General features: G+C 40.7%; 1 protein-coding gene across 1 annotated transcript in view; it reads left to right on the top strand.

Annotated features, from left to right (window-relative positions):
• castor2 (cytosolic arginine sensor for mTORC1 subunit 2) overlaps nucleotides 1-11925 on the top strand; it is a 33026-nt gene extending 21101 nt beyond the window's left edge. The window contains exons 5-9 of the mRNA XM_033609409.2: nucleotides 821-944; nucleotides 3440-3550; nucleotides 5936-6018; nucleotides 6760-6854; nucleotides 8383-11925. Of these exons, the coding sequence (XP_033465300.1) occupies nucleotides 821-944; nucleotides 3440-3550; nucleotides 5936-6018; nucleotides 6760-6854; nucleotides 8383-8445 (476 nt within the window). The 3' untranslated portion in view covers nucleotides 8446-11925. The remainder of the gene's footprint in view (nucleotides 1-820; nucleotides 945-3439; nucleotides 3551-5935; nucleotides 6019-6759; nucleotides 6855-8382) is intronic.
• Nucleotides 11926-18726: the final 6801 nt, after the last annotated feature.

Genomic DNA, 18726 nt, shown 5'->3' with positions numbered 1-18726 from the left:
TGCTGCTCTCCCTGCCTTAGGCTTTCCATGTAGGCGCATGGAAGGGCAGAGATGTGTGCTCTTTCTGCCTTAAGGCTTTCTATGTAAGCACACAGAAGGGCGGAGAGGTGTGCTCTCTGCCTCAGGCTTTTAACGTAGGCATGTGAAAGAGGCTTTCTGTGTAGGCCCGAGGAAAGGCAGAGAGGCCCCAGAACAGAGCCATACCATCAAATATAATACTGCAAATGGAAATAAAGTTTTCTTTGACTAAAGTGGCCCTGACTGAACTAACAGCCACCAAAACAGTCTGAATATTTTCATAATATTTCAGAGTAAAGATGCACATTAAAACAGTTTTGGAAAATTTTGTTGGACTTATTTTGCTCTGCACGTGTCTACAGCTTTCAACACTAATGTGACATCTGTTAAACATCAAAATGTATGCTGAGAGATTTTTCAAAACGTATTTTACACTTCATTACTTATACAAGGATGATAATTCCTGAAGTCCCTCAACCTTGGAAGCAGTTTGACAAAACTATCTCAACTTCAGGATCAATTACTAGCTTGTTCTTGAGCTTTCAACAGACAATTTTCATCCTCTACAGTTGACATGTAGAGGTTCAAACTTTCCATTTTTCTGGAAACTTTTAGGACTTCTTGTTCGTGTTAGTTTTTAAGTTTAGCCTTAAGGTTAATTTTTTGACGCTGTACATAGCAGTTTTCAAAAATGTGATGACATTTAATGCTCATTTTTGCCATATAAACTGTTAATTAAGATGCTGCTTGGCTAAATTGCTGTCTCTGAGCCCTCATGTAAATGATCATTTTTGTTTTTCAGTGCCCCGTCCCATCATTCATCCCTTATCTAGTCCCAGCAACATGTTCTGTGTGACCAGCCTGGACCCAGACACACTGCCCTCTGTAGCCACCTTGCTCATGGATGTCATGTTTTACTCTGGAGGGTAAGAAAAGTAAAGCAGAATTATTTAGTGAATGAAAATGGAGGCTTATGGACATCTGTTAAGGGTGAGCTGTAGTATATTACCTACAATACCTGTGTAAACCGGCATATTTCAATAATCTGAGCACATACATTTTCTTGGATGAATCCTAATGACTTTGACGGCTGACATTATTGGTTTTCTGTGAAATGCTTTAACAACTATTGCATCAAATGCCTTTAAATTTGGTTCAGACATTACCATACCATACCATACCAACTTTATTTATAAAGAATTTTAAAAACCCAGTGGACCAAAGTGCTGTACACAATTAAACATAAAGTGTACAATAGGCATAAGACATAAAATATACATAAAACAAAGCAAAATAAAAACAATAAAGATAAAAACATAAAGTGCAATACATTAGTGTTCCCCACAAGATTAACTGTAATAATTTTGATGATCCCCTGACATTTAATGTAGCACCACTGACAGGTTAAAATTCATCCAAATACCTGCAAAACTAATGACATTGCCAGTGATGAAGTCATACGTTTGATTTGTGTTAAATGTATTATCTCGCCACGCCACAAGGAGGCTTATATTACTGGCCGAGGCAGGCCATGGTATTTAAATTCATACCAGTAAGCACAGGTGTTGCTGATGGTGAGAAGCAAACAGTTTTCGACTGTGCTGGATTAAGATTTGTATGGCGGTATTTATTGGAACTTTGTGTTGAAACTTACTGGACGTTATAGAAACATTACGGATAGTGGTGAGAAAATAGATGTGAGAGGATATACAGCATTGGTAAAGATTGGGAGTAGTTTCTGAGTACACGTCCAAAAGATTCAGCCAATTAGCAACCAGTAGCGGCTAAAGTGTAGGGCTAGTCACTACAGCCATCAACCGACTTTCAGCCAGTGTTAGCATGCTAATATGCTAAAACAAAATGCTGACAATGGTAAATAACCTCCTGAGACCCTGCGTCTTTATATGAGGACGTCATATTTTGGCTTTACTTGACCTTATATTTCATTCTACTTAACATCGACCTGTTGTCCTCATTCATGGACACTTTTTGTGCCATCTAGAGGTAGTAAAAGCACAATATACTAATCCATGTAAAAACAAGATGGCAGCCATCCGTGCCAAGTCAGTCTGCAGCCGATCCTGACACAAAAGTGGACAAGATCCAAAACCTGATCAGATTTTATGGTTGAAAGTTGTTTATTTATGATTAATAATGTTTGTAGTTTTAATATGGCAACACATTTGATCAATTTTAGCAACAGTAACAAATTAAGATGCTGCTAATTAGGAAGTACCCGTTTGAAGACATTGGGACTTTATTATCGTCTCGGTTGAGGATATTGGGACTTAATTATTGTCTCATATAAGGATATTGGGACTTTATTATCATTGACAATGTTTAGTTTGTATACTTATCAGGTCCTACTGATCCCAAATAGCTGGGAGAAATTAAAAATACATACCAAACAAAAGTTTCGGTCTCAGGATGACATTATAGCTACTGGTACCAGCATTTAAAGCATGTTAGTATGTAGACAATTGCATTTAACTCAGAGTAAAGTACTGTTAGCGTGGCCGTAGCCTAGGTAGGTTTTTTTTGTCTTCTGCTAGGTCTTGTTTGTGAATGTGTATGTATTTCGGGCCTGTGTGTATATGACAACAGTGAAAAAAAACTCTTCTCTCTCTTCTTAAAGTTTGTGTCATGACAAACACATAAACATGAGGTAGAAGGCTACAAAATCATCATTTATAGTGTTAATATTACACAAGAGGGTGTGCTTTACAGCAGGGCTAAAGCACCTGTGCCGAGAATAAACACCACACATATTAACACAAGACTGTCGAGCTCAGTCTGGTTGTTACTAAGATATCTGCTGAAAAAAATAGTCTTTCTGTGAAGAGATTTAGCCGCTGCATCGGCTATTTTTAAGATACTGCTGTGTCATTGAGTCACTGGCAGCTGATGTGATTCAAACATTTCCATTAACACTTAACTCCAGAGTGAATTTATTGAAAAAAGATAGATGTAATAGTTTCAACAATTCACAACATGTTTTAATCTAACAAAATATTGTGCTTTAATCCACATTTGTCAGCATTTAGGCTTCTCAAAACAGTTTGCTGCAAAAAAGGGAGGCACGCGCCTGTATTAACGAGGTGGTTTAATCCAGGTTTTAATGATGAGGATGGTGTGCTTTAATGCTGAATTGATCACACCCAAAATGTCTCGCTAACCAGTCAGATTGCTGGTCAGATCTACTTGTTGTATAATAAACAATACATGACATTCCCATCATCACTTGTTGACCTCTCAGGTTGTTTGACACCCACCTCTTAGTTGTTGTAAGGACACAAATGAAAATGTGTGAAAGCTAACTGGACATGACTATGAGTGTAAGGTCGTTATAGGTGTGAGAGTACCAGAGTGTGGTTCTGCATCACCAGTGCGACCACGTTAAATGACATGCCTTTCTCTCCAGGCCGAAGGAGCCCGGCGCATCCAGCGAGGACTCCAACCACATCCGCTTCTTCTCCTTCTCCCTGATCGAGGGCTACATCTCTCTGGTCATGGACGAACAGACAACTCAAAGGTGGAGTAGCCAAAAAACACCTGTTACACAAAGGCATATTACTGATGTTGCTGCTGCTGCCTAATTAACCTTAAGATGTTGTTTTCTTTTAGTCAGTCAGACTTGGACATTATGTTTATGCAGGGGGAACAAATGTATGATTGTTGTTTGAGGGGGCGATGAGTTTGTTGCTAAGCAATAGCCGAGCAGTTGAGCATATACAATGTACTTAAGTCACAGTGGGTTTCAGTCTGACTCATTTATTCTCCGCTGCGTCCCCCTCTTTCTCACAGAATACTCTCTAATTAAGCAGAAAGGCCATAAAGAAACCTGAGCAGCTGCAGATCCCATGTGGCAGCTCCTCCTCTATTAGTGCCACGCCTGATCAGAGATTGTCCATTCATAAATGAGGTGTCCTTTATATGGGTCAGGAATGTCTTTAAGCCATGTGGAGGTAAAATAATAATTGGACCTAAGTTTCATTATGTTTCTTAAAGTTCATATTTTGCTTCTGCAGCATGTAGGTCAGCCTCATCCCCACGTTTACATAAGACCTAATGTGCTGCCTTAAAGGAATAGGTAACCCATTTTACTCCACTTTACAATGGCTCTCTTGTTCCGTGCGGCCGGCTGAACAGCACCAACATAACTCACCTGCTGATGTCCATCTGAGTGGTTAATAGTTAGCTTCTTCTGCTGCGGCTCCACACAGTATCTGCTCTCTGTGCCAGGTGGCTGCCATTTGTTAACTAGAGCAAAACAACAAGTGATTTAAAGTGGAGGGAGCGTCTTTAAGATCCATATAAAACTGATGATTTAACATTTTAAAAATTTAAGGATTAAAGTCCAACTAAAATTATTTTTTTCGCTGCAGCGCACAAATCTGCTCTGTTAATTACATTTCCTGTGAGAGAATTATATACTGCTGGTGACATTATAGAGCTGTCTGTGCAATAATCACTCAAAACGCCACAATTACCTATCTTCATACAGTTGCATGTAAAGGTTTGAGCACCCCTGATCAAAATTTGCATGCACTGTTCTTCTGAGGTCAGTCCATAGGTTTTCAATATTGCTTAGGTCAGGGGACTGTGAGGGCCTCGGCAAAACCTTCAACTTGTGCCTCTTGAGGTAGTCCATTGTGGATTTGGAGGTGTGTTTAGGATCATTGTCCTGTTGTAGAAACCGTCCTCTCTTCATCTTCAGCTTATTACAGATGCTGTGATGTTTGCTTCCAGAATATTCTGAAATTTAACCAGATCCATCCTTGGTGTGCCACTGGCTGCAACACAAGCCCAAAGCATGATCAATCCACCCCTGTGTTTAACAGTTGGACAGGTGTCCCTTTTTTCTCCAAACATACCTTTGTTCACTGCGCCCAAAAAGTTCTATTTTAACTTCATCAGTCCACAGGACTTGTTTCCAAAAAGCATCAGGTTTGTTAAGACTTCTGATGTTGAATTTTGTGGTGAGGACACAGGAAAGGTTTTCTTCTGATGACTCTTCCATGAAGGTCGTATTTGTACAGGTGTGGCTGCACAGTACAACAGTGCACCACCACTCCAGAGTCTGATAAATCTTCCTGCAGGTCTTTTGCAGTCAGACAGGAGTTTTGATGTGCCTTTCTAACAATCCTACAAGCAGCTCTCTCGGAAAGTTGCCTTGGCCTTCCAGACCTCAGCTTGACCTCCACAGTTCCTGTTAACTGCCATTTCTTAATGGCATCACAAACTGAGGAAACAGCTCCCTGAAAACACTTTGCTATCTTCTTATAGTCTTCTCCTGCTTTGTGGGCATCAGTTATTTTATTTTTCAGAGTGCAAGGCAGCTGTTTAGAGGAGCCCGTGGCTGCTGATTGTTGGGACAAGGTTTCAGGAGTCAGAGTATTTATAAAGCTTTGAAATTTGCATCACCTGGCCTTTCCTAACGATGACTGTGAACAAGCCAGAGTCCTAACAAGCTCATTAAGGTCTGAGACCCTGGGAAAAGTTGTCTGTGAGCTCAAATGTCTTGGGATGGCCAAACCTTTTGCATGGTTGGTTCTCCTTACCTTATTTTTCCACTCTAAAAATGTACAAAACAAAAATTAATACAGTAATCTTGCCTAAAATGTTGAAAAGCGTGTACCATCTTTTACTCACTTACCTATTCACAGTTAAAGAAATTTTGACCAGGGGTGCCCAAACTTCTCCATGCCACTGTAGACAGAGAAATCCTTTGAAAACAAACACTGAAACAAATTTGTTTGAGTTTTCTGTAGTTTTAAAGCAGTATCATCACAACTTGTTGAACAAGCTCAAGCTGTATTCCACCCCATAAACCAAACTGTTTGTACTATTATATTTAAATTCAAAATATAAATTGACCTGTAATCTGATCATTTCTTTGCACTCTATTCTCTTCAAGGTTTCCAAACAACGTCCTCTTCACCAGTGCTTCTGGTGAGCTTTGGAAAATGGTTCGCATCGGGGGACAACCTTTAGGATTTGGTGAGATTTATTTTATTTCATTTTCTATTCTTTGCTATAAGCAGGGTTCCTACAGTCATAGAAAATCTGGAAAAGTCATGGAATTTCACAATCATGTTTTCCATGCCTGCAAAGTCTTGGAATTTTGTTGTGTGTAATAAAATGAATGGTTACAATAATCTTCCACATAATTTATTTTCACTTGCAGTTGACATAATGTAGCTCTAATATGTGTATTTGCAATGTTTGGGGTCTAGTTTGGCATCACTTCCACCCGGCCATATAATGATATACTTAACAGTTGTAGTATTAAATATTAACCCATCTCCAACACAGTGTATGCTATTGGTTCAGGATGATAAATGTACTTCTCTCAGCAGCAGTTAGCTGTCAGGATCAGAGTCGTTGTGTTGAATCTTAAAACGTCTGTCAACTTACGTGTTCAGCAGCTGTTGATTGATGCTGCCTGCCTGCGTGATCCAAACAAGCAGCTAACGCAGTAATACAAACAGAAATTAGTGTATGATTTTATGTTTAAACTGTTGCAACCAGTACATATTTTTCCAAAAAGAAAGATACAAATGATGCTGTGTTTTTCAATAAATAGTGTTAAATAACATCAAGTTAAAAATCAGTTCAAAAGAACACATTTGGAGCATGTTGGGTGGTGTTGATGAAGTGGTGAAGTGATGATGCATAAAGTGTTCACGACATCAAATTGTTAACATGGCAAAGTTTTTTTTTGTTTTTTTTTTTTCACAGATGAGTGCGGCATCGTGGCTCAAATATCAGAACCCTTGGCAACAGCTGACATTCCAGCTTACTACATTAGTACCTTCAAGTTTGACCACGCCCTGGTAAGACAAAAACCTCTCAATGCAGTTGTTTTTATTCAGTGCTGTGTATGCGCTGTCGAGCTGCAACAATTAGTCCATTAATCTATTAGTTGATGACTGAAAGTAACTATTCTGATAACTGATGAATCATTTTTCAAGCAGAAATGCCAAACATTTGATGGTTTCAGGTTCTCAAATATGAGGAATTCGCGGAATTTTGTTGTCTTATGTTGCAATAAATTCAATATTTTTGGATTTTGGACTGTTGGTTAGATACAAAAGGACATTTAAAGGACACCACTTTGAGCTCTAGAAAATGGAGATGACAATCTTTCAATGTTTTCTGTTGTTTTTCAGACCAAACGATTAATAGATTAATTAAATTTATGAGGGCTTTTCACACTGTGCGTTCTGAGAGCAGAATTAGGCAAAGGCAGCGGAAACTTACTTCCGGTTCTCTGCGGCTCCCATTGAGAAAAACTACTGTTGCCACTCCCATCGACAAACGGGAACTGCCCATTGGTCCGACAGCCCATTGGTCCGACATCCCATTGTTCCGACCATATTAAACCCATTGTTCCAAAGTCCCGTTGTTCCAAAATCATCATGATGCCCTGTGGTTAAGGTCTGGTTAGGTTTAGGCACAAAAACCACTTGGTTAGGGTCAGGAAAAGATCATGGTGTGGGTTAAAATGAAAAAGAAAGTGGCAAACACATAAGCCGTGAGCCTGCTCCGCCTCAAGCCTTTCCCAGCTGACCCAGAGGCGGTCGCGGCGCTCTATCAAGGTAGAAATACGCCCGCCGGGAGCCGTTCAGTACCGCGGACCGTCGGACTAATGGGATGTTGAACCAATGGGCTGTCGGACCAGTGACATGGACCCTTGACAAACTGAGCTAAACAGTGGCACGATCAAGTTGCAGAAGTCTCTGTAGTGACCGGTATCGTTCTAACAACAAGCCAATGCATCCTTACTGAAAGCTCCAGTGTGTGGGATGTAGGGGGATATATTGGTATCTAGTCAGATTGCAGGGTTTTTTTGGCTTTTGCTATTGACTCTTGTTTGAGCTCCTGGTACCCCCAGGTACTGACAGTCAGGTGCCTGATTGGTATGTGATTGTCAGGTGCCAATCAGGTTGCGGCATTAAAAAAAACAAGTTGCGGCACTTCCAAGCGCTACTGAGGCTCCTGTTTGTTAAATGAATAAATTGTTAAATTGACAATAAAGACTTGTTTCTTCATACTTCAATCATCCAATCCACCAAACAAGAGTCAACAGCAAAAAAAAAGCTGTTTGGCATTGGCAGAAAAGATTTGGCAAATTTTTCATGGGTGCAACCCACATACTCAGCTCTGCTGCTCATCCCACAAATGCATGTTCCTTACAAATGTGGCACCATTTAAAATAAACAGGTTCTCCAATGGTGTAAGATTTATTGCCAAGAAGCATTGTTACAACAAAGAAATAATCTACCAAACACAAATTTCCTTACTTTTTGTGCTTAGTTTATTCTGCTGTCAGATTGTTTTAAAGCCTGGTGTCTCCTCCAGGTTCCCGAAGAAAACATCCAAAGTGTGATCGGAGCTCTGCGGACCAAGAGCACGGCACAGTGAAGGAAGCCGGAGGAAAAACAATGACCATTTTCAAAGTCATTTCGTTCAAACGTTTATCATGTCCAAAAAGTGCCAAGAGCTTATTTAGCGGACTACTGTGGATCGGCTCTGAAAGGAAGGGATCTAACCACGAAGCGTGGGTGGAGTACAGGGGGGGGAGTGTGAGTGTGTGTTAGGGATGCCTTTGTTACTCGATCATTTTCTTTGCCCCCACCCCTCCTTCCTTCCCCTGGCACTCGAGACCCTCCACTGCCTGCTCTGGTAGTTGTTGCTTTAGTTTACCAGACTGAATATGTTTCTTTTCCTCTCTAAAGCTGCTTCTTCCCACTCCCTGACCTTCATGAGCACCATACTGTATTAGTTACATAATTCCTCTAGTGGAAGGATGACGAATGTACTCTCAAAAACAAAATATATAAAAGCTCTCCATATTTTTATTTTATTTTCCACAGTTCATTTCTCAGTGCCAAGATGTTTGAATGCCTAAACTGATGCCTTTGTCAAAATACTATACATGTGTGCAATTGTAGGAGACAATTCTTTGAGACTGCCAGCGATGACGCAGCACCTGATTGAGTTATATGGTGTTTTTCTGTTGTTGTTTTTTGCTTTTAGCAGCTGTTGAACATCTTTTAATTAGAGCAATGATCTGACTGTCGGAGTCCATTGTTATATTCAGACGCTTGATCTGGTGGAACATGAAGTGAATCCAACATCTCGATGAGGAGATGATCATTTAAGTGTTTTAAAAAGTCACAAGCATTCACACTGTGAGCAAACTGGTTGATGGGTCACTGGAAATTAGCAGAATTCATCGACATATTTAACATAATTTAACGGATTCTTTGGTTCGCAAGCACAATTTATGTGGCATTTAAGGCTTCAGAGTAGCTCTTGAGAATCACAAGTTTATATATTGCTAAACTGAAATTCAGCAACAATAACTTTGATATTTGGATAATAATTGCAATGGTTCCTTTTCTCAGTTTTATACTATAAGCTGAACACCTTTGGATTTTTTAGTGGTCAAACTACACTAAATATATTTGCCTCTGGTAGCTTATTTTTTCGAGACATTCAAAGTCTCCAGAGGAGGAATCACACTGACGTTTATGATCCCTGACTTTTCATGTAGCAGCACCAGCAGGTCAAAGTGGATCACGTATTCAAAAATATCTCAACATCTACGTATTGGCACAAAATTTGCTGCAGACACTCCACAACAATGTCTCCTAATGGTTTTGACTTTTCATGTAGCGCCATCATCAGGACAGAATTTGAATTTATCAATCAAATACCTTCAAAACTAATAAAGTCTGATGAGCCTCAGCTCAGCTTTGTTTTTAGTAATAATTAGCACATGGCTGAACATGGTCAACATAACCTGCTAAAGCACGTTAACATTGTCATGGTGAGCATGTTTCCACCATCAGATCACAACAGATTGAATACACCTGTTGTGTATAAATACAGCAGAGGTCACATTGTTCTGTCACATAATGAAACACCAGCTATCACACACAAAAAAATGTTAATATTGTGTAAAAAGTATGGAGAGAAAAAAGACCATTTATGTTATGCTAATGCTTTCCTATCGATAGGCACGATACAAAATGTTGCTTACAAAAAGAGTCTAGAATCCATTTCTGAATTCAGATGCAGACATTAGCATTTAAAAATCCAATAGTTTCCAATAGTTTCAATTGGCAGTCGATAAATACCAGTTTTCAGGCATCAAAGCTTCATTGAGAAATATCTGCAGTTAATCAAAGCTTCAACAGGTGGGAGGTGGGTGGATGAGAGATGAGGACATATGTTGGACATATTTGAATCAGTAGTTTTCAGTCAAAATTTACTACACCTAAAATAATTTTGTAACATCAGCCATAACTTTTGAAACTATTGCAGACACTTGACTTTTTTAACATCTTGCTGGAGTATCTGTGAGCCTGACACATGTGGTCAAAGTGTCCTGGACTGTTGGTGACTGATGTAAGATGAGAGCAAGACACAAAACTATCACAAAGTTTAAGTGTCCTTATCTGAGGATAACTAATTTTGATTTACGTTAATGCATAATGACATGCAGCGATTAACCTGGAAACGATTGAAACATTGGGATCAACCTGTACATACATTTGATTATTACGCTTATTTACTTTCTCTCTGAGAGTTAGAGGAGAGGATCGTCACCATTCTCTTCTCTGTGCGTTCCGTAAGGCGCTGGAGCTACGAGGCAGTTAGCTTAGCTTAGCATAAAGACTAGGAACAGGGGAAACAGTTAGCCTGGCTCTGTCCAAAGTTTACACGTTACCAATTAACATAGGTGGGGCAAAGTTACAGTTAAGTCTCAACTTTTGGCACTCAAGTCCCAAGTGAAGACTGACCTGTCCCAAGTCAAGTCCCAAGTCCCAAACTTTGAGTTTTGAGTCCTAAACAAGTCATATGGTGCTCTTCACCACATGTAATGCCATTTTAACATCAGAGTAATGATAAATATTAAATTTACAAAACTCATGAATGCTTTTTAAAATTTGTATTTGTTAAAACAACAAGAAAATAGTACTGTCATAGAATACAGCACTATTAACCATTGTATTTTTGTCTTGTATTTAGCTCATATCATATTGGAAAAATGTCCATAATTTCCCACATTGGTTTGGGGGAAGGTATCGAGTATTTTTAAGTTAAAGTCTCAGGTCCAAGTGACGAGTCGAGGTGTATAAGTCCAAGTTGAGGTGCAAATCTCTTTTGATTTTGTCAAGTTGAGTCCAAAGTCATGAAATTTCTGACATGAGTCACCACCTCTGCAAAATAACATGCTGTATCTTGTTTGTTTGATTGGAAAATATCAGAAATGTCAAAAAATCAACACGTAGTTTTGTTCTCTACTGTATATTTGATCGTTTTCTGGTCCCTTCCGATGACTCAACGATCACGTTGCTCACAGTGTGAAGCTGCAATAAGACCTGCTAAAAATGCAATGATAAAAAATGTTTGCATCTACAGAAGTAATAAATTACTGAGCCACTTTGACAATGTACAATAAAAATAATGACATAAACATAAGCTATGGTTCACACAGGGAAGGAGCCCTGGTGTCCATGTAGGTGTTGAAGCTGCCCCTCCCCTGCCCCAGTCTGCACTTTAATGCAGGTTCCACCCCCACAGGCCTGCTGTACTGATGTGAAAATGGGGGAGGGCTATTTACTGTAGAGAGATCCTGTCCAGGAGATTTCTGTTGGTCTTAAACATTTGGTGATTATGTTTTTCTTTCTTATTTGTTGTTTTCACGCCACCTTGCACCTAACAACAGCCTCTCTTCTGATCAGATGTGATTAGTAGACACCCTGTATTTATCAGTGTTAAAACAGGAGGAAGGTGACATTTCTTCTTAATCCATTTCAAAGAAAAAAAGTTGAAAGCTTTTCATTTGGAGCTTCTTGTGTGGAAAAAATAAACAAGCTTTTCTTTGTTTTTGGAGCTTGTTGCGTGTTCAGTTTTCATCAATGTGTCATTATTACTGTCCTTGCTTATCCCCGGGGATTGTCCTCTCACTGTCATATACTCCCAATGTGTACTTTAATCAATAAACTGGTGACATCTCTGCCCAAAGTGGTCGTCAGAGCCTCCAGATTAACTATAAATCAGATTTCTATGAGTATTTTGACATGAAAATGGGAAAATAATACGCTACAGTTTAACAAGAAGTCATCCTTGAGTAGAGTGCAAATGCATGAACAGGATATTAATATCATCGGCTAATGAGGAGTACTGGATGTACAGTAAGGGAACAGAATAGTACATGCAGCAGGGACACAACCTGGAAAAACAAGCGCGACACAAACCTGAAGTGAAGCATGTCATCTGGTGCTTACAATAACCCGCCGAGCACAAACAGCAGCGGTGAAGACTTTCTCTGACAGTGTTTGTTACATTACTACTTCATCAGTTCAACAACAGTTTGTTTTCTCTGAGAGGAAAGACACTTTAAAAAACCCTCTGAGCACAAAGTGGCAGGCAGGGAAAATAAGCATCTGAAAAATAGAGCTGGTGTTTTTCCTCATTAAAAAAAAGCTGGTTAGATATATACGTACCTTTTGAAAAACTACACTAAGCATAATGAAATGTAAAACTAGGCATCCATTTTCAGCCACTTATGTGAAGCCGGGTTGTGGGGGCAGCAGGCCGAGCAAAGCAATCCAGATTTCCTTCCCCCCAGCACCCATATTTTAAGACACCACAGATTCAAAGTAAGTAAAAGAAAATACAACCTCAAGATGTTGGCAAGAATGTGGCAAGCAGACAGTGAACCATCCATCCATCCATTTTCATCCACTTATCTGGGCCAAGTCGCAGGGGCAGTAGGCCAAGCAAAGCACTCCAGACGTCCCTCTCCCCATCAACGCTTTCCAGCTCCTCCTGGGGGACCCAAAGGTGTTCCCAGGCCAGATGAGATATGTAATCCCTCCAGCATGTTCTGGGTCTGCCCCGGGGCCTCCTACCAGTTGGATGTGTCCGAAACACCTCTAACAGGAGGCGCCCAGGAGGATCCTGATCAGATGCTCGAACCACCTCAACTGACCCCTTTCGACATGAAGGAGCAGTGGCTTTACTCCGAGCTCCCTCTGGATGTCCAAGCTTCATACCCTATCTCTAAGGCTGAGCCCAGACACCCCACGGAGGAAACTCATTTCGGCTGCTTGTATCCGTGATCTCATTCTTTCAGTCACTACCCAGAGCTCATGACCACAGGTGAGGCTTGAGACAAAGATGGACCAGTAAATCAAAAGCTTTGCCTTCCGGCTCAGCTCCCTCTTCACCATGACGGTCCAGCACAGCGCCTGCATCACTGCAGATGCAGCACCAAACCGCAATCCATCTCACGCTCCATTCTACCCTCACTCATGAACAAGACCCTGAGATACTTGAACTTGAAGAATGACATCGCGGATACAAGAGGCCTGAAATGAGATTGCTCCGTAGGGTACCTGGGCTCAGCCTTAGAGATAGGGTGAGGAGCTCGGACATCTGGAGGGAGCTCGGAGTAGAGCCGCTGCTCCTCATGTCGAAAGGGGTCAGTTGAGGTAGTTCGAGCATCTGATCAGGATCCTCCTGGGTACCTCCTGTTAGAGGTGTTTGGGGCACGTCCCACTGGTAGGAGGCCCCGGGGCAGACCCAGAACACACTGGAGGGATTACATATCTCATTTGGCCTGGGAACGCCTTGGGGTCCTCCAGGAGGAGCTGGAAAGTGTTGATGGGGAGAGGGACGTCGGGAATGCTTTGCTCGGCCTGTTGCCCCCTGGATAAGCAGTTGAAAATGGATGGTTAGAATTGTAATTTGCTTTGTCAATAAGTCATAACTAAAAATTACTAACTGCTTTGCAAAAGTTAAAAAGCCTTTAATGTATAGGCTTCGCGCCTATGCATTTCATCGTCAGGGCATGAGGGACATGTCCTGATGAGTGAACTAAACTGAGCGTGGGTGTTTTTTATTGCTTACATTTGTGAATTGCAGTATTTGTGCCATTTACTCTTTCAAAAGTTGTATATAGTGTCACTTAAATGCTCATCTGCACTTTATCTGTAACGTGCATACGAACACAACCAAATCAATCATAATCTCCCTCATTCTGAGAAACACGTCCATATTACAAGGTGTAACTGAAGCCTTTTGGGGGCGTCAGTGGGGTCGTACAGCTGTAGTTTTAATTCAAAATACAACTTCATGTGGAAAAACAAAATCTGTTTTGCACACACACGCCTGTCCCTCTGTTGGTCTCTCTACCATGGAGCTCCAGTGATTCCCTTCCTCCACTCAGAGCCTGCAGCTGATGTGACAGCAGGAGAGACTGCAGGTATATCAGTTGTCTGTATTATTTGACCTGAGTAAACACAGCAGAGAACAGCCAGGTCCTTGTAGCCTCCACACGTCACCTTTTCTCTGCCTCAGCTCACTTCAGCACAGAGGAGGAGGAGGAGGAGGAGGTGGTGGAGGAGGTGGTGGTGAGGGAGGGCTGCTCCAGCTGCAGAAACCCTCTCTACAGAGCAGGGTTAAAGGAGAGGACATGGTCTGTTAGTGTTTTCCCTCATCATGATCATCTTTCTCCTTACGTAATCCCCTACAGTTCAGCTCTGCGGCTCACTGATGTGTCAGTAAAGGCTTGTGCTCACCTGCAGGGGTGTAAGTAACTAATTAATTTTACTCTTGTCATTGTTTAGATGTTTCTTTGGTGTATGTGTTTAATTTATTGACTAATTATCTTGGTATACTTGTACTTTACTAGAGTATGTATGTCCCTTCTATGTTTCTATGCCTCGACTCCACTACAGTTCAGAGGGAAGTGTTGTAGGGGAGACCGGGGTTGGTTGTCACACGGACTGGTTGTCACAGTGCTTATTACAGCCACATGAGGGTGCTGTGACATAAGCCCCTTTTACACTGCCAGATTTTCTGCGAATGTTGGGCTGTTTTGGCGGCAAGCTGCGAGCGTTTAGACACTCCTGCTCATTTTGCACTGGTCATTTTGTGGAACACACACAAACATTGAGGTGAGGAGATTTTTTGTGATATTCATGGGTCAGTAGGTCTGATGCTGGTGTTGTTGTTATATTAAAAGCTTGTAGTTTATTAGTCATATTAGTCATAAGTTTTAGCTAGCAAGCTAAAGCCATAGTAACTAGTTTAAAATATTTGTCAAGAGGTCAGTTGTGGACGGCTGTCGCATCATTAGAAAACAACATTGTATCTAAACACTTTCATACTTCACCCTATTTGACATTTTAATAAAAGTTCCTGGTCATCTTGTGATGGAGATGAATCTATTCCAGTCTCACTGTTTCATTTAATGTTATATTCATAATGAATTGCTATGAAACAACGGCTTTAATAATGGCCTTTTTTTTTCTTCAGCACTGTAAATTCGTTAATTTTACTTCTCATGACAGAGGATAGCTTAATCAATCACCTGGTTCAAATTCATGGTTTAACCTCCTGAGACCAGAACTTTTGGGTAACACTTCATAAGACAGCCCGCATTTTAGAGTGTACCTCTCGCCCACTTTCTCGGGAGTTAGCGTATAACTCCCGAGAACTTACATGTACTTTCCCGGGAGTTAGAGCATAATTCCTCCCGGTCACTTAACATATACTTTCCAGGGAGTCAGAGTATAACTCGCGGTCACTTAGCATATTCTTTCCCAGGATTTAGAGCATAATTCCTCCCGGTCACTTACCGCATACTTTCCCAGGAGTTAGAGTATAACGACGCGGTCACTTGGCACATACTTCTCCGGGAGTTAGAGTATAACTCACGGTCACTTAGCATATACTTCCCCGGGATTTAGGGTATAACTCCTCCCGGTCACTTACCACATACTTCCCCGGGAGTTAGAGTATAACTCACGGTCACTTAGCATATACTTCCCCGGGAGTTAGAGTATAACTCACGGTCACTTAGCACATACTTCCCCGGGAGTTAGAGTATAACTCACGGTCACTTAGCATATACTTCCCCGGGATTTAGGGTATAACTCCTCCCGGTCACTTACCACATACTTCCCCGGGAGTTAGAGTAGTATGTGCTAAGTGACCGCGAGGGATACTCTAACTCCCGGGAGTGTAAAATGAAAGGAATACACATTTCAAGCCATGACCTTATGCTTTCATTTAATGAAAGATGCTTTGATGATGAGCAATTCACACAAGAGTAAAAACTGTGACAACCAACCCTGGATCCCCTACTTTTTACCCCAAAACATGTGTTTGACGCTTAGTTTTTACATCAAAAACATACTTATATAATATGATGCATACTACGAATCCACCCAGTAATATGCAAAGTATTTAAAATTGTCTCCACATTGATGTTTTACAACATTAAACTGCTCTTACATGTACCTGTTAGTGACAAAACAAAATAATATTCTATAATATTGTGAAGATCATTCTGCTCAATGAGTACTTTTGATACTTTAAGTGCATTTTGCTGATAATACTTGTGTAATTTCACTTAAATAATATGTTAAATTCAGGACTTTTACTTGGCTTGACTTTACAGTTGTATTTTTTCTTGTACCTGAGGAAAATATCTCTTTACAGTAACTGCACTTCTATTTAAAGTAAAATATTCCTTCCACCCCTGCTTATCTCGCAGTTCCCACTCACTGCAATTAAAGTAAGAAGTTAAAAGTCAAGTGGAGCTGCAAACACACAAGAACATCTCATCACGGCTAATTAAAATGCACCACTTTGCCCTGCTCCATCGATTTGCATTCTGTTGAGCTGGGAGGTCACTGGTGGGAAATCTCCACCCACACGGACATGACAAATCAAAACTTTACGAGTCAGATATAAACAGCAATGAGTCAGCACTTCTTCCAAACAAAGCTGGATATCAACAATAACACATCTTCATGTATCACACACAGTTTACTGTTGTCTCCTCACTGGATTGATGGGTCTTAGATTTGTTTTACTGAAATATACAGTGCTAGCGAGTAAGCTAACAACCACATATTGTAGCTGGGCAAAGAAAAAACTAAACTATATCTGCACTATAGCTCTCTCTTAATATTCCTAATATTTAATCAGCTGATCTGTGCAAGCAGTTCCTGTTTCCTTTGCTCACTAAATTTAAAGTGAATTAAATCAAAATTTTTGGATTTGACCTGCAAGTTGTTATTTTGTCTACAGACATCTGTGACACAAGTATGACCCTAAAGCATCCCCTTAAAGGAACACTTCACCCCTGAAATGACCATTTGGGTATCTGTAACGCCCTGTGCAACATTTAATTCATGAAGAAAACTTTGTTTATCTCGCATGTCTCAACAAACTTGGAAATTCTGACCAATCAAGAGCAGCTGTCTCGCACAAGGCATTTGATCTGGTCCGCTTGTAAATACTGCTGTGAAAACATGAACCATCTCTAGGCAATTATACAACTTTGGAACAAAACTAGCCCCTGATTCAGACCAAAGCAAGACCCTAGGTCTGAAAGCACCTTTATCTCTGCTCTCCTCAAAGCCAGACTCCATTGACAAAAACAGAAATTTTACCTCACTGAACACAGGAGCTGTTCAGATCAGTTAGTTTAGCCCTTTCAAACACAAACTACTAACCTGAAATCATCCAGACATTACTCGGAGGAGCTGTAGAGTTGGATCAAACATCAAACAGACTTTATTCTGCCAGTTCCCTGGTACACAGTCTGTGTGATGTCCGATAAAGCCCTTTGTTCGAAATTCACACCAAGCAAGTGGGCATGTTGACGACGTTTCTAGCATACGGCACCAAACAGGAAAAAAAACATCCAAGAGTAAGGAACAAGGATTCTTTATGTTACGGCTGTATGTGTTCTGTGCTGCTGACACTTGTCCCTCCATTGTAGATCTGCCCAGGTGTGCTGCATTACTTAAAGAGGTGCATTGCACCTGGTCCTGCTGCCTCTTTGCTTGTTTATTCTTTAATAAATCCAATGGATTTAAGTGTTTTAAAGGTCAGTGATGGAGTTTTGTTCGCCCCAAAGGGCGGCCCAAGGGTGGGGCGTAACAATTACATGAAGACAGCAACTAAAATGTCTAACTAGAAAGATGATGAGAATCGTTACATCTGTTGGTATCGGCCGAGGCTGAAATTGTCTGGCAAATATACGGAACAGCAGCAGACTCAGCTACCAGCGATGTGACCGCAGTGTAATCTGGATCATGTCCTGCCTCCTACATGCTCTCCCCATGTGCCATCCTTCGCCTACACCAAATGGAGTATTTCCAGTAGGTAAAAATGCTTCTGACATGGACAATCTCCTGTCGACAATGTCCAGAGTTCATATGAGAAACGGCTTCTGTTTGCTTTATTTTTTCAACTCAACTCCACTCAAATTTATTTGTAAAGCACATTTAAGAACAACTCATATTGACCAAAGTGCTGTACAAGAAGAATAAGGTGCTAAAAACACCAGGCAACATAACTGTCAGGTAAACAGCTCCTAGATGAAGGGTTGACTTGGAAATCGCATATCTCACACATACAAAAAAAGATGTCCAAGAGTATTTTTGTATTAAATAAGGTAAAACATGTGTTAGAGTATAAGGCATTGAGAACTTTGTATTGTGCACTTGTGTTACCCTACATCAACTACTGTGTGGAGGTGTGGGGAAACACATACCAAAGCAACACAAGGTCATTATATCTCCTACAGAAAAGAGCCATCAGAATCATACATAAAACAGGTTATAGAGAGCACACAAATATCTTATTTTTTAACTCTAAACTCTT

This window comes from Epinephelus lanceolatus, chromosome 11 (genome assembly GCF_041903045.1).
Source record: "Epinephelus lanceolatus isolate andai-2023 chromosome 11, ASM4190304v1, whole genome shotgun sequence".
NCBI classification, from domain to species: Eukaryota; Metazoa; Chordata; class Actinopteri; order Perciformes; family Serranidae; genus Epinephelus; species Epinephelus lanceolatus.
Note: the sequence above shows the minus strand (reverse complement) of the source record. Positions and strands in the feature narration are given on the sequence as shown.